The following is a 16,925-nucleotide window of genomic DNA, read 5'->3' on the forward strand; positions in this document are numbered from 1 at the left end:
TCTGTCAACATATTCGAACACTTTTAAACTTGAATTCTAAGTCTCTTTAGCAGTATTAATTTAGCAATTATGCCTTATAAATCAGTGTTAAGAAGTCAGATGTCTGCGCAAAAGCATATTTCTAATTAAACAGAATTTACAAAACTAAGTCCCTGAAAAAATGAACATACATACATACATATGTGCAAATATGCATGTGTATATATGTTTATATATATACACATATATACATATATATTTAGAACAGTCTTCCATAAGTGCACAATCCTAATTTCATGTAGGTGTCATTTGTCAACATAAACAATATTGGTATAAGCCTTTCAAAAGGATGAAACACCTATAGAAGTTCTATTCTTTCTAGAAATTGTTGCTTTGCTTCTGGGAAGCATTAAGCTTGGCCCTGAAATCAGCTAGTGTTAAGGGTCATAGCCTTTCACTAAACTAACTCAGTTACTTAAACTAATCTTTTTGAGAGGAAGTCCTTACACCTGAGATAGGCTTGAGACTATCTGATCACCTTAGCACAGCTCAACACAGAGAAAATACAGCAGAATCTACTCTTAACTTGTAAGAACTTTACTAATCAAAAGGGTTCTGAGCTCACAAACCTAGGTCTTCCTGGCTAATTCCACCTCTTTGTTTCTTAGCTGTAGGCTTATTGATGTTTCAAGTCACTTGAGCACAGGTTTCCCTCCTTGTACTTTAAGCTCAGTGTTGATGACAGATACACTTACTATAACATTGCAATTACACCTCTTCTCCATACCTTTGTTTTGGAATTCTGCATGCTGCAATTCCACTCTGTAGTATGATATTAAATTGGAAAAATATTGGCAATATTTTTATGAAATTTTTAAAATGAGGCTATGACAAGATTAATTGATAAAGTAAAATTAGAAACAACAATAAAGAGCTGCAAATTCATTTTTCTTCTTCAGTAGCTTCACTAAATTCATTCCTTCCTTCCTTTCTTCCTTCCTTCCTTCCTTCCTTCCTCCCTCCCTCCCTTCCTTTCCTCCCTCCCTTCCTTTCCTCCCTCCCTTCCTTTCCTCCTTCCCTTCCTTTCCTCCCTAACTCTCTCCCTTCCTTTCCTCCTTCCCTTCCTTTCCTCCCTACCTCTCTCCCTTCCTTTCCTTCCTTCTTCCCTTCCTTTTTCCATAGTAGTAGCTGGAATAGGATTTTCAACAAAACAGCAGCACAGATAAATTTTTCCTTTCTAGAAGACAAAAAAAAAAAAAAAAAAAAAAAATGGAGTCCTGAAAAAGCTCTAGGTTAATTTCTTTTTGACATGATAGTATATCTAAAAAACCCCAGTGTCTCAGCCCAAAATCTCCTTCAGCTGATAAGCAACTTCAGCAAAGTCTCAGGATACAAAATCAATGTACAAAAATCACAAGCATTCTTATACATCAATAACAGACAAACAGAGAGCCAAATCATGAGTGAACTCCCATTCACAATTGCTTCAAAGAGAATAAAATACCTAGGAATCCAACTTACAAGGGATGTGAAGGACCTCTTCAAGGAGAACTACAAACCACTGCTCAAGGAAATAAAAGAGGATACAAACAAATGGAAGAACATTCCATGCTCATAGGTAGGAAGAATCAATATCATGAAAATGGCCATCCTTCCCAAGGTAATTTACAGATTCAATGCCATCCCCATCAAGTTACCAATGACTTTCTTCACAGAATTGGAAAAAACTACTTTAAAGTTCATATGGAACCAAAAAAGAGCCCGCATCGCCAAGTCAATCCTAAGCCAAAAGAACAAAGCTGGAGGTATCACACTACCTGACTTCAAACTATACTACAAGGCTACAGTAACCAAAACAGCATGGTACTGGTACCAAAACAGAGATATAGATCAATGGAACAGAACAGAGCCGTCAGAAATAACGCCACATATCTACAACTATCTGATCTTTGACAAACGTGAGAAAAACAAGAAATGGAGAAAGGATTCCCTATTTAATAAATGGTGCTGGGAAAACTGGCTAGCCATATGTAGAAAGCTGAAACTGGATCCCTTCCTTACACCTTATACAAAAATCAATTCAAGATGGATTAAAGACTTAAATGTTAGACCTAAAACCATAAAAACCCTAGAAGAAAACCTAGGCATTACCATTCAGGACATAGGCATGGGCAAGGACTTCATGTCTAAAACACCAAAAGCAATGGCAACAAAAGCCAAAATTGACAAATGGGATCTAATTAAACTAAAGAGCTTCTTCACAGCAAAGGAAACTACCATCAGAGTGAACAGGCAACCTACAAAATGGGAGAAAATTTTCACAACCTACTCATCTGACAAAGGGCTAATATCCAGAATCTACAATGAACGCCAACAAATTTACAAGAAAAAAACAAACAACCCCATCAAAAAGTGGGCAAAGGACATGAACAGACACTTCTCAAAAGAAGACATTTATGCAGCCAAAAAACACATGAAAAAATGCTCACCATCACTGGCCATCAGAGAAATGCAAATCAAAACCACAATGAGATACCATCTCACACCAGTTAGAATGGCAACCATTAAAAAGTCAGGAAACAACAGGTGCTGGAGAGGATGTGGAGAAATAGGAACACTTTTACACTGTTGGTGGGACTGTAAACTAGTTCCACCCTTGTGGAAATCAGTGTGGCGATTCCTCAGGGATCTAGAACTAGAAATTCCATTCGACCCAGCCATCCCATTACTGGGTATATACCCAAAGGACTATAAATCATGCTGCTATAAAGATACATGCACACGTATGTTTATTGCCGCATTATTCACAATAGCAAAGACTTGGAACCAACCCAAATGTCCAACAATGATAGACTGGATTAAGAAAATGTGGCACATATACACCATGGAATACTATGCAGCCATAAAAAATGATGAGTTCATGTCCTTTGTAGGGACATGGATGAAATTGGAAATCATCATTCTCAGTAAACTATCGCAAGAACAAAAAACCAAACACCGCATGTTCTCACTCATAGATGGGAATTGAACAATGAGAACACATGGACACAGGAAGGGGAACATCACACTTCGGGGACTGTTGTGGGGTGGGGGGAGGGGGGAGGGATAGCATTGGGAGATATACCTAATGCTAGATGACGAGTTGGTGGGTGCAGCGCACCAGCATGGCACATGTATACATGTGTGACTTGCCTGCACGTTGCGCACATGTACCATAGAGCCTAAAGTATAATAATAATAATAATAATAAAAAGAAAAAAAAAAAGTAAAACATGTACTTACCAAACAAAAAAAAAAAGAAAATTTGGAATACATATAAGATTTAAGCAAGAAGTTTAAAGAATTATTAATTTTCCCATAGTGAATCATTACAGAAAATAAAGGCTACCATTTACCTTGGTCCATTTTGAGAATGACTCTAAGTTCTAAATCACCCCCAGGAGGTTTTTTTAGCCCTTTCTCATAAGAGTTTAGTTTTATGGATAGAAATATAAAAGTAAAAAACCAGCTACATAAATTTTTAATTAACAGAAGTTGTCATCTAAATTAAATACATTAGAATTATTGACAATAGATTATGAGTGGATTAAGAAAAAATGCAATTGCATATATTAGGAAAGTTATTTTCCAACTGGAAAATAAAGTAAAATAATCAAATGTAATTTAAAAGTCTGAATATGCATTATTTTAAGGAGTTGGATGATATATAAGGGGATTTTTTTTAGTTTCCTGATCAAATATGCCAATTAATTATGTCATATACTAAGAATCATACAGGAAAATGTTCAGAATAGAAAAACAAAATATGAGAAAAGATGAGTATGTGTGTATGTATTTGTATGTTTTGGGGGTGAGCTTTTCATATGTCAGAGTCTTTTTCTCCAATCAGTTTTAGTAAAATCTTCACACATGTTATTCTCTTAGATTTAAAAGGACTTCAGAATGTTTGCTAGAAAACAATCACATAGATTGAATAGTCGCTTTTGCTAGTGACATAAAAGGTAGAATTCCTCTTTTCATTGACCTCAGAACTTTCCATATTCTTTTAACAGGATAAGGGCAGATGCTGCCGCAGAGACTGTCATTCCCACAGACATTTAGATTTATTAGCACTTGGGGGCCAGGCGTGGTGGCTCATGCCTGTAATCCAAGCACTGTGGGAGGCAACGCCGGTGGATCACTTTATATCAGGAGTGTGAGACCAGCTTGGCCAACATGGTGAAACCGCCCCCATACTAAAAATACAAAAATTAGCTGGTGGCGCAGGCCTGTAATCCCAGCTACTTGGGACGCTGAGGCAGGAGAATCATTTAAACCTGGGAGGGAGAGGTTGCCGTAAGTTGAGATCATGCCACTGCACTCCAGCCTGGGCAACAGAGCAAGACTCTGTCTAAATAAATAAATAACTTACCACTTGGCACTACAAATGTAATCTAACAGGGATGTGAATAAAAATAAGCCTTCTCTTGCATACACCCACTTTAAATGTTAATAATGCTGACAGGAGGCAGGGAAATCCTGGGTAGAAGAGGGCAGTTCCCCAGCAAAAGCCCCACCCTCAAGCCTGGAAACCCACGGCCCTAAATGGGAACAGGCATTCCTGTTTTCACACCCAGATGTTGCCCTTTGGCCTGCCACACCTCCCTATCCAGTACCTATATAAACCTCAAACCTCAAACTCCACAAAGAGAAGAATAAAAATGCAGAAAAACAGCAGAGCAACAGAGCGGTGAGGCAGAGAAGGAGAGAAGCGACAGAGCATCTGAATGTCGAGAGAAGTTCAGTTGGGGACGGTCAGAGAGGACATCAGCCGCAGGACAGCCGAACTCCAAGGGAAGATCATCTCCCCACCCCATTCCCTTTCCAGCTTCTCATCCATTCCATTGAGAACCACCTCCATCTAACAATAAAATCTCCTTCATTTACCATCCTTCAATTTCCCTGTGTGACCTGATTCTTCCTGGACACCAGACACAAGAACCTGGATACTAAGAGGGCACTGAGCTGGTTAACACTTAAGCCATCTACAGATGGTAGAGCTAAAAGAGCACTATAACATGCCAACTGGGGCTTTGGGAGTTGCAGGCACCCAACCGTAGATGCTACCGTGGGGCCAGAGCCCAAAACTGCTGGCCCCAGCTCCTGCACCTGCCTGTCTGCGTGCTCCCCTTCCTGGAAGGGGTTTGAGCCCATGGCGGCCCAACAGATGAGCCACAACCCTGTCGCACATTCTGCGAGGGGAGTCAGGGAACTCTCCTTTTTTCGTTAACATAATAAATTATCTTAAGAATGTCAAATTTTAAAACAGCATTTTGGTAAATCTTAGTCCATCTTGTTTCTACTTGTCAAAGTTTTTCACTTCTTCCATCATTCTTTATATGGTTGTGTGCATTTCTGTGGAAATTTTCTGGATTGAGAGGCCTTGTATTTTACAGGATGTATTTTCATTGCTCATGCAATTAGACAAGGTGATATTACCACCAATATGAAGTACTGTGTAGAAAGAGATTAACTTTTCAAAAATATGTGATTTTGAAAGTTTTTATTGTAAAACTTTTATAAGCCTATTTCTACATGCAAAAATCCATTATTCTTTCTTCAGATGGAGTCCAATTATGGAGATGAAAATATCAGTGTTAATAGAAAATCATTAATAATAGATATCTTTTCATTATCTTTACTAGAAAGATATTGACTTTTCTAGGAAATATTCAGAGAGCAATTCAGTTGATATAAAAACATTCCCAGGACCAGAACATCACCTCCAAAATTTTAATTTTTTCCCTTATTAGTTTTATAAAGGATATAAATATACCACCAAATATATTTTGGATCCTCTTCTGAAAAAAATAAAACAGCTGGGCGTGGTGGCTCACGCTTGCAATTCCAGGACTTTGTGATGCTGAGGCGGGCTGATCACCTGAGGTCAGGAGTTCAAGACCAGCCTGACCAACATGGAGAAACTCTGTTTCTACTAAAAGTACAAAATTAGCCAAGTATGGTGGCGCATGCCTGTAATCCCAGCTACTTGGAAGGCTGAGGAAGGAGAATCGCTTGAACCTGGGAGGCAGAGGTCATGGTGAGCCGAGATCGTGCCATTGCACTCCAGCCTGGGCAACAAGAGCGAAACTCCGTCTCAAAAAAAAAAAAAAAAAAAAGAAAACACATCCATTTTTTAATCATATCTTAGGCTTTAGGTATAATTACTTAAATTACAGTCTATGCTTAGAATGCAACAAAAAGGAAGCAATGTAAAAATAAGTGAGTTAGACAGAATTGTTCTGAAAAAAAAAAAAGAAAGAAAGAAAGAAAGAAAGAAAGAATTTCCAAAAAGAAAGGTAACGTTTGAATTAATCTGGTTTCTTGATTTATTGTCTGTCCAGCATGGATAAGAAAGTTCCTTACAGACTTGATGGGGCTGGTTCCTAATTAACTCTCCAGGAAACAATGTTTCATGAGGTGTGACCAAAAATTAGGAGGAAGGCTGAGGGTGAGAAAGTAGACTCAGTTCCTACAATGTACCTTTGCTTATAGCCAGTCACCTTTTCACATTTAAGCACAAACTATATAAATGTTGCAAATCTAATGTTGCCCAGAGATTTGGTTTTTGTCCATGTGGTAAGGAAACTCTACAAGACCAAGCAGGTAAACTCATTTCTGAGTTTATTTTCTCAATGCAGAAAGGTTTTATTAAATCACTGATTCTAGGATGACTATATCTCTTTAGTCACCTTGTTCTTACAATGCTATGTAGTGTGCAAGACCAGAGAAGAAGGCGAAAAACCCTTCACTGAGGTTAAATAGCAAGCATAAATCCAAATATATTTATTATTTCTAAGTCTAGCATAGGTCATAATGAATGGTTGCTTAGGTCTTTTAAAACACTTTATTTGGTTAAATGTAAAAATATTTAAAAGTCCAAAATGGTACAATCAACCTCCTACTGGAAATTAAACCTCCTACTGGCAAAAAAAAAAAAAAAAAAAAAAAAAAAAAAAAAAAAAGGCTGTCACATGTGATAAAAATAGAAAACTTGAAACACTTAAACAACTGAATTAGAACAGAAAAAAGAGTGGAGCATAAACAACTACATACTCGAAATTTGTCTTAATCCAATATATATGTCAATCTTTTCAAGGATCAAAATAAAATTAAAAGCATTTTATTTTTGTTCAAATACTTTGTTTTTATTTGAATCCCCTGTTATGCTATTAACATATGCCCTCATATATTAGATCAAAAATCTAAATGTTATCAGAAAACTCAGATATGTTTTCATATGATCCTTGGCACAGAAGTATGTTTATGATATTCAAATGTGTGTAATTACCTCTGATGAAATATTTGGAAAGGTGATGGTTTTGTTCTTTTAAAAGCTTAATCATACATATCTATCTGAAAATCCAAAACAATATAACAAAAAGCCTGAATTATAACTGAGTTGAATAAAATTAGGATCTAGAAAATATAATTAATATCCAAAAAGAAAATTAAACTCTTTAATACTTATCACTTAAAAATCCTTCCTTCCTTCTTTCCCTCCCTCCCTGCCTCCTTCCCTCTCTCTCTCTCTCTCTCTCATTCTTTCTTTCTTTCTTTGATGAAGTTTCACTCAGTCACCCAGGCTGGAGTGCAATGACATAATCTTGGCTCACCGCAACCTCTGCCTCCTGGGTTCAAGCAATTCCCCTGCCTCAGCCTCCCAAGTAGCTGGGAATACAGGCACCTGCCACCACGGCCGGCTACTTTCTTGTTTTTTTAATAGAGACAGGATTTCACCATGTTGGCCATGCCGGTCTCGAACTCCTGACCTCAGGTGATCTGCCTGCCTGGGCCTCCCAAAGTGCTGGGATTCCAGGAATGAGCCACTGCACCTGGCCTACTTTCTTTTCATATCACTTTTTCATATACAATTACATAAAAGATGTCACAAAGCCTTTACACAAAAATAAAATCTCTTATTCATTATTATTACATGTGTATTCATAGCTGCAACTATGAATCTGCTGGTTTTTTATGTAATTTTAATGCTAAGAAAGGAAACTCAGGCCAAAGAAGGAAGCTTCTGAAGATCTTTAAATTCCCAGTCAGAATTTATCCAGAGTCAGAGTAATTGGACCTTCCTTTAGAAAGAGGGAAAAGACCTAGTGACCAGTTGATTTCCACAGCCTACCTGTAGTCTCTCAACACTCTTACATCTTCAGGTTATTGTTCTGAGATTTATGGTTTTTCTAATATATATCTCCATTTATGGTCTTGAATTCAGTTTACTTCACCACAGACCTGGAAAACTGTCAGCCAACAAGACCTGTCAGGCCCCCAGACAGGTTTTGTTTGGGCATGTTATTGACTATACAATGTTTTAAAAAATAGTATCTGACTTTGAGCACTTTAAACCTATACATATATGGAGCTCCTCTTGAACAACTGGAATTTATGGTGACCTGGGACCTCGTCCCCCATGACAGCAATTAGTTTGTGTGAAGCTACCCAGAAACCAGATATGTTATCTCTAGTTTCCTCTCCTTTCTTCTATTCTTTGTTGTCTTACTGACCCCCAAATGAAGGACAGGTTCTTATTGGAATCTTAGCTTCAATATCCTTTGTGTTACACTCCGTCTATGAGAATCTGAGTTAAAGACTTCTAGTACAGTTGTTTCTTTCCCAGCTCCATCTTGCAGCCTGATTCACTTGACTGATACCTCGATTCTGTTTCCAAATCTGGGTCCTTACCTGGATCCTTGACTGTTTTCTTCTGCTCTTATTTCTCTTCATCTCATATTTCATTCTCCCCGCTCCACCCCCCACTAGAATGTGCCAGTAGCATTTAACTTTTTATTAATTTTGAGATTTTAATTATATCCCTCATATCATTAATATCTAGGTAATATTTTACCATTGTAGGATTTAGATGTTGATTTTTAAAAAGACAGAAAATTACAAGAAAGTTAACAGTCTAATATCATGGAAAGATTATGAAGGAACAAATTTCCCATGGATACTTCTTACTAAAATACTTGGTTGACAAAGCATTCCTTCAAATACTTTGTTTAAGCAAAGGTTCAGAGAAACAAGCTTATTAACACCATGTGATATCAATCTGCTGTGACAAAGACTTCCCATTTGTCTTTTGCTTAAAAGTACTTTTTTATATGAAACATGGAATTATTTAAGAGCCCAACTTCAAAGTCTAAATTTGTGTGTGTGTGTGTGTGTTGTCTAATGGTGTTTTTTTGCTCAAACATAATACTTGCAGCTTTGAAATGCATATTAAATGTCTGGAAGTAAAATTCATGCTTTCTTAATAACTGATGTGCTTATAGTTGAAAGAAAAGGCAGGTTATAGATTTTCTTTGAACTTTCATTACTATGCAAAATTTAATATTTCAGTTGCATTGTTCCACGAATGGACTCACCCTGACAATGTACTCCTTCGTCATACCCATCTGGGCAGTCCAAGACACCATTGCACAGCTGGGATAAATGAACACATTTGTTGGTACCAAGGCAAGCAATGTGATTCAAGGGGCACTTGATTTCTACCTCCTCAGGACCTGAAAAGATGTAAAAAAGAACAGAATTATGTGTTAGCTTTTTTAAATGGTAAAACTGTTAAGCACAAGAAATTACTAGCATTGTTTTAAAAAACAAAACTATGGAAAATACTGTAAGAGGGCTGCTCTTGTTCTCAGAGACATTGAAGTTAGCCTATGTGATTAAACACCTAATTTTTAAAGCTGCATAGGAAAGGAAATATGTATTTTTTCAAATAATGCATTAAAAACATAAATATTCTTTTCAACCATTAAAATAGTATGGATTTAAAATCTGAGGGTTGATTGAGTCATTGTTTCATCTAATATCCCTAGATAAGTTGGGCAAGGTACTTAAACTCCTTGAATCTCAATTTCCTCAGCTGTGAACATGGATAATAGTTCTCGGCAGATCTCTTGTTAGAATTACATCAGGTAACATGAACAAAAATGTTTCAGTGGCATTTACGTGAAGTTATGTCAATCTAAAGGTTATATTTAGTCTGTTCTTTAAGAATATGGAGAACATTTAGTTATAAATGTATTTATGTATGACTTCTATTGTTTAAAAATCTTTCACTGAGCAACTACAATGGAATAAAATTTGCTAAAGAACAGGAAGTGAAAAAAAGGGCATACTCATTGTTTTTACACACCAGTGATAACTTCTTTACAATCACCCTCTGTGTTTTTAAGATAAGCTTAAATCAGAACATAGGGTCTTTTCTCAAAGTTTACCCATTCCAAATCTTTATCAAGCATCCAAATTGTATGTCATTTTATCTGAATTTCAGGCTGTCAATTCCCAAATCCTATCTACACTTCTACAAGCATTTTCCAAATCTGCATACGATTCTTAGTCTTATCCAGCTCTTCCAAATCTGAAATGTAGTAATTCCAATATGACTACTATCATGTATTAATCTGACATAGATGATTGCAACAGCCTTGATTCTATAGTCCGACACACTTAGATTTTAATCAGAACTCTGCCGAATCCATGCGACATTAATTGATTTAATCAAATACTTATTAGTTTTCTCATGTATAAAATGAAACTATCAAATAAGCCTACCTAGTAGGGTTGTTATGAATGTCAACAGTTATTGAATAGAAAGCGCTGAGCATTGCAATGTAGGCTGAGTAGGAATTCAACATGCATTAGTTACATAAATAAATGTAGCATAGCAGAGTGCTTAACAGACTGTGGAGCCAGATTCCTGGGTCCAAATGCTGGCCCCACTATTCATAAGCTGAGTGGCTTGAGCAAGATATATATCAAGTCTGTATTTCACAGGTGGTTGTGGTGAGGATTCTATCAAAAGCTCTTAGAATACTGTCTGGCAGACACTTAACAAATGTTTGGTGTTATCATAGTTAAGTAAAAATGTTCTAAGAAGGTAAGTTGCTTTTTGGTAAATACTTGTATCTCAAACTGTCTTTTCTGTGGTAAACCCCTTTCCTCCTCCTGAAAAAAAAAGCTCAAAAATTTCATGTTTTACCTTCTCTACTTAGTTGAGGTAAAATAATAATAATAATTAAAAGGCCAATCTAACATATTTTAGGATATGTAAAATTATGAGAATTGAAGAAGTTTGCAATGTGATAAAATTAGAAAACAAACAAAAAGAAAACAAAAATATCATACAAGCAGAAAAACAAACTAGAGTCGCCAAAAGTTAAATATACTTTTGAAATACTTTATCAAATAGGAATTATAGGTGTAAATTATTTTGTTGGATGCTAAAACAGCTTTCTCTCAATGTTTTGTGTTTTGGGGGATATAAACAAATTTTTATGCTGTAGCTTCACTAGCTGAATTGTTTAACAGATTTCTCTGTAAATTTCATGTGTATTTATATAATTACTACTGTACAAGGCTATTAAATGTCAAACACCTGTCACCCCAAATGCACAACTCATTTTCTGTAACATGCTTCTGTAACTTGAGTATCAATATTTCTAAAAATATATCTTTATTTCCATATATATTTGTGTGTGTGCATATATATTAATAAAGTACAAATATGCAAATTTGAACACAAATTAAAGAAGTAAAAGTAAGTGAAAGGGCTTTCACTGAGCGCCTCCAACTATTTAATCTTGTGTTTATAATCTTAACATAAATTCATTTAAAAATGAATTTTAAAGACACATAAATTAATATTAAAAAGCTACAAACTTCTATGACCAACATCATAAAGTAGCTATTTAAAATTACTTGGCTGATTCACAAAAATTTAAAAACATGCATCCTTGCATAAATTTCCAAGAAATGTTTAGGCCAGTTATATTTAGACATTTCTGTAAAAGTTCTAAAAGTTATCCACAGAGAAAACACTTCATAAACCTGAGAGACTTTAGAAATGTTATAGTTAGAAAACAAAAAAATGACTCAGCAGTTCTCACAAGCAGCAAGATTTTTTTTTTTTGGTTTCTTTTTTTAAATTTTATTTCATTATTATTATACTTTAAGTTTTAGGGTGCATGTGCACAACGTGCAGGCCCATTACATATGTGTACATGTGCCATGTTGGTGTTCTGCAACCATTAACTCGTCATTTAGCATTAGGTATATATCCTGATGCTATCCCTCCCCTCTGCCCCCACCCCACAACAGTGCCCGGTGTGTGATGTTCCCCTTCCTGTGTCCATGTGTTCTCATTGTTCAACTCCCACCTATGAGTGAGAATATGCGGTGTTTAGTTTTTTGTCCTTGCGATAGTTTGCTGAGAATGATGGTTTCCAGTTTCATCCATGTCCCTACAAAGGACATGAACTCATCATTTTTTATGGCCGCATAGTATTCCATGGTGTATATGTGCCACATTTCCTTAATCCAGTTTATCATTGTTGGACATTTATGTTGGTTCCAAGTCTTTGCTATTGTGAACAGTGCTGCTATAAACATACGTGTGCATGTGTCTTTATAGCAGCATGATTTATAATCCTTTGGGTATATACCCAGTAATGGGATGGCTGGGTCAAATGGTGTTTCTAGTTCTAGATCCCTCAGGAATCGCCACACTGACTTCCACAAGGGTTGAACTAGTTTACAGTCCCACCAACAGTGTAAAAGTGTTCCTATTTCTCCACATCCTCTCCAGCACCTGTTGTTTCCTGACTTTTTAATGATTGCCATTCTAACTGGTGTGAGATGGTATCTCACTGTGGTTTGATTTGCATTTTTCTGATGGCCAGTGATGATGAGCATTTTTTCATGTGTTTTTTGGCTGCATAAATGTCTTCTTCTCAGAAGTGTCTGTTCATATCCTTTGCCCACTTTTTGATGGGGTTGTTTGCTTTTTTCTTGTAAATTTGTTTGAGTTCATTGTAGATTCTGGATATTAGCCCTTTGTCAGATGAGAAGGTTGCAAAAATTTTCTCCCATTCTGTAGGTTGCCTGTTCCCTCTGATGGTAGTTTCTTTTGCTGTGCAGAAGCTCTTTAGTTTAATTAGATCCCATTTGCCAATTTTGGCTTTTGTTGCCATTGCTTTTGGTGTTTTAGACATGAAGTCCTTTCCCATGCCTATGTCCTGAATGGTATTGCCTAGGTTTTCTTCTAGGGTTTTGATGGTTTTAGGTCTAACGCTTAAGTCTTTAATCCATCTTGAATTAATTTTTGTATAAGGTGTAAGGAAGGGATCCAGTTTCAGCTTTCTACATATGGCTAGCCAGTTTTCCCAGCACCATTTATTAAATAGGGAATCCTTTCCCCATTTCTTGTTTTTCTCAGGTTTGTCAAAGATCAGATAGTTGTAGATATGTGGCATTATTTCTGAGGGCTCTGTTCTGTTCCATTGGTCCATATCTCTGTTTTGGTACCAGTACCATGCTGTTTTGGTTACTATAGCCTTGTAGTATAGTTCGAAGTCAGGTAGCGTGATGCCTCCAGCTTTGTTCTTTTGGCTTAGGATTGACTTGGTGATGTGGGCTCTTTTTTGGTTCCATATGAACTTTAAAGTAGTTTTTCCCAATTCTGTGAAGAAAGTCATTGGTAGCTTGATGGGGATGGCATTGAATCTATAAATTACCTTGGGCAGTATGGCCATTTTCACGATATTGATTCTTCCTACCCATGAGCATGGAATGTTCTTCCATTTGTTTGTATCCTCTTTTATTTCATTGAGCAGTGGTTTGTAGTTCTCCTTGAAGAGGTCCTTCACATCCCTTGTAAGTTGGATTCCTAGGTATTTTATTCTCTTTGAAGCAATTGTGAATGGGAGTTCACTCATGATTTGGCTCTCTGTTTGTCTGTTATTGGTGTATAAGAATGCTTGTGATTTTTGTACATTGATTTTGTATCCTGAGATTTTGCTGAAGTTGCTTATCAGCTTGAGGAGATTTTGGGCTGAGATGATGGGGTTTTCTAGATATACAGTCATGCAAGATTTTTTAAAAAGTGATTCATGTGTTGGCTCAAATCAAAGTATGATTTTTCACTGTTAAGGTTGCCCGGTAACTGAGGAACATGATAGCAGGGGTAAAATGCCCATCTGGTGGCCAGAAGAAAGGCTCAGCTACTTATAAATTTTGAGAAAACAGAAAAATATGTGTTTATTTTGCAAAGACACGTATAGAATTATTAGATTATTCCTAGTGGTAAAGTTTAGGGACAAGAGAGAAATTAGTCTGGAAGAACTAAAGAGTTAGTTGGTTTCTTTAGACTGGCCACTACAGTCTTTATCATCTTTGATATACTCTTGTCCTGGTTGCCAGGACTACTCGGTAGCACATAAGACAGCTGGATCATGGCTGGATGAACTGTACCCTAACCAGTCCTTCCCAAATTTTCATATCAATATACATTAAGACAATCATAACATTTGCAAGGTACACTGGAGTAAATAGCAAATAATATTTTTAGAGGTGGCCCCAGGCCCCGGTAATTAGCCTCACAGTTGAGGGAATAAATATTTCAGACCTCTTTGACCAGTGCTAGGATATTTCAGTTGGAAAACTGCTTAAATCAGTATTTTGTTGTTCTTTCTGGAAAATGGGGAGACAGACAGGGCAGTTTGAGAAATAGCAATGCCTGCCTCAAACAAAATTCTCTCAAAAGCCAGGCAATATGGATATTTCATATACTGTTGCTCTGGGGATTACTCTATCCTAATTCCCAATGATCATTTGTGCAGTGAAAATATTTGTATCCCATGAAGCTCCTTACAGATTCTGTCCATCCTATAAATGGACAGAAGAGCCACTCTGATTATTGCTTCTACCCGTCCACCAGGGTGAGAAGCATGGGATAATGGGGGCTTCATGAATTCCTGAGAATATGGCAATGTTGCCTTAAATTAAATGTTTAATCTCATGAAGACTTTCAGGCATTTGAACATTTCACAGCCAGAAATTATAAATGAGGCACAAAAAGGAGCATGGTTGGAGGCTCTCTGGTAAACCTGGCATTACCTCTGTAGTGACTGAATCATGAGGAGTTGGGAGGGACCTGGGACAGAGGCAAGGTGACCAGGTAGCGTAAGACAAGTTTCAAAATTGTACAAAGACACTAAACATTTTTAGCAAGTATGGTAGTCCTCGTGAGAATGTCACCTCACCTTTCAGCAATGTGCACATTCAGAAAACATTTCCAGTCCTTTAAATCTAAATGTAGGTGACCTAAGCAAGATAGCAAAATTGAAAATGTAATAACTTAAAAAGAAAAACTCCATCATTGGGTGACCTAAATTATATCAACACATGAGGCTAGTATTTATACTTTTAAATTATGTATAAGTCTTGACCAATTAGCTGAAATAGATTTCATTTCTTACACTAAATCTTATTTTACAAATAATGCTCCCAGGATAATGCAAGGATAATGGGATTCATCTGTATACTTCTGAATGTTTAAATTATTAAGTATAGAGTAAATATCTTACTGTGTACATTAATAGGGGATAATGAAGGACATAAGTTCCATCAACTGTCTCTTCTGATTAAAGAAAATTGAGATAGCATGTTTTGTGGAGAGGGAAATTTTTCTTCTACTCTAATGGCAGACACAGGCAAATAACTGCACTTGTCACAACATCGTCATATCTTAGCAGAAACAGCATGACTTCTCCTTCCCCACAGCTAACCCCTCTACCTTACACGGTGTTATATCCCACCTTTTGGGTCTTGTCCTATCTACAATTGCCTCTTGGTTTTATTTCCCAATTATTTTCCCAATATTTCAAAGTCCTGGGCCTGCAATCTCACTCAATTTTCTTAGCTTATACCCAAGAATAAAGTTGCTTTTGCTCTTTAAACTTTCCTTCAAGCAGTATCCCTTTTTGCCTACTGAAAAACATTTACTGTTAAACTTCTTCAAAACATAGACTGCACCTGCTGCATGCCTATTCCCATGTCACACTAGCCTCTGCTTCTTTCTGCCGAACTTCTCTCCAGGGCCTCTGTGGTCCTGGCCACAGTGAAGCCAGAGACATGCGAAGTCATCCAAAGACTGTTCAGAATCCCTCTCTCTTAGAACATTTTCCACTATTCTTTCTCAGGCCTCTTATATTCTATTCACACCATTATTTTTGTTATTCCTCACAGCATTCCATGGACATGCTTGGACACATTTCACACATGCTTTTTCATAAAATCCTCTCCACCTTCTGCCTGGGAAACACATGATTATCCTTCAACTATATACTGTCATTTCTTTTCCTGCAACTTTTCTGACTTCTCCAAATTCTGTGGCAGATTATAAATTTGCTCATGATTATTGTTTCTAAGTATTTTTCTTCAAAATAAGACTATGAGATATCTGATGTCATTGATTATTTCTCATCCATCTCACCAATGCAAACACCTAGCAGGTTTCTTTACACAGAATTGGTGCTTGGTACACCATTGTTGAAGGAATACACACTGCATTTTAACTCCTGGCTAATTTCTACTTCCTCTGACATGCTAGAAGTTACTCTTTTCCACCATTAATGCATTCTCCGACCAGATTCTACAAATGCTACTTTCATCTCATGAATACTCTCAAAATTATAATGGTTCTCAATTGCTGATTACAACAAAACCAAACTCCTTAGCCTGATCCCATCATCTAATTGAAGCTTCATTAGCATTATTTACAATTAATTTTAAGTATTTATACACTACTTCATTCACTGTCATCTTTCACCTCCCCAAAATACACCAAATATATTCCCACTCCTGGACCTTTCTTTATGCAATACCATCGTCTAGACAGGAAACCTCTTTTTTCTTTGCCTAAGAAAATCCTTCAGGGTTAGGCTCAAACCCTAGTCTCTCCATAAAGTTTTCTTTGTGAAAAACAGCATAGTACAGTGAAAAGCATGTTAAGGTTTAGAGATCAAAGACTTGCATCTGAGTTTCAACAGCTATTTGCTTGTCTAAACTCGCATAAAGTACTTAACCTCACCGAGACTCTTCCTTCACATTTG

General features: G+C 36.7%; 1 protein-coding gene across 1 annotated transcript in view; it reads right to left on the reverse strand.

The window, feature by feature from the left end:
- The window catches only part of LRP1B (LDL receptor related protein 1B), a 1,896,287-nt gene that overhangs the window by 1,224,843 nt on the left and 654,519 nt on the right, over positions 1-16,925 (reverse strand). The window contains exon 3 of the mRNA XM_054478394.2: positions 9,396-9,533. Coding sequence (XP_054334369.1) covers positions 9,396-9,533 — 138 coding nt within the window. The remainder of the gene's footprint in view (positions 1-9,395; positions 9,534-16,925) is intronic.

Source organism: Pongo pygmaeus, chromosome 11 (genome assembly GCF_028885625.2).
Source record: "Pongo pygmaeus isolate AG05252 chromosome 11, NHGRI_mPonPyg2-v2.0_pri, whole genome shotgun sequence".
Classification (NCBI taxonomy): Eukaryota; Metazoa; Chordata; class Mammalia; order Primates; family Hominidae; genus Pongo; species Pongo pygmaeus.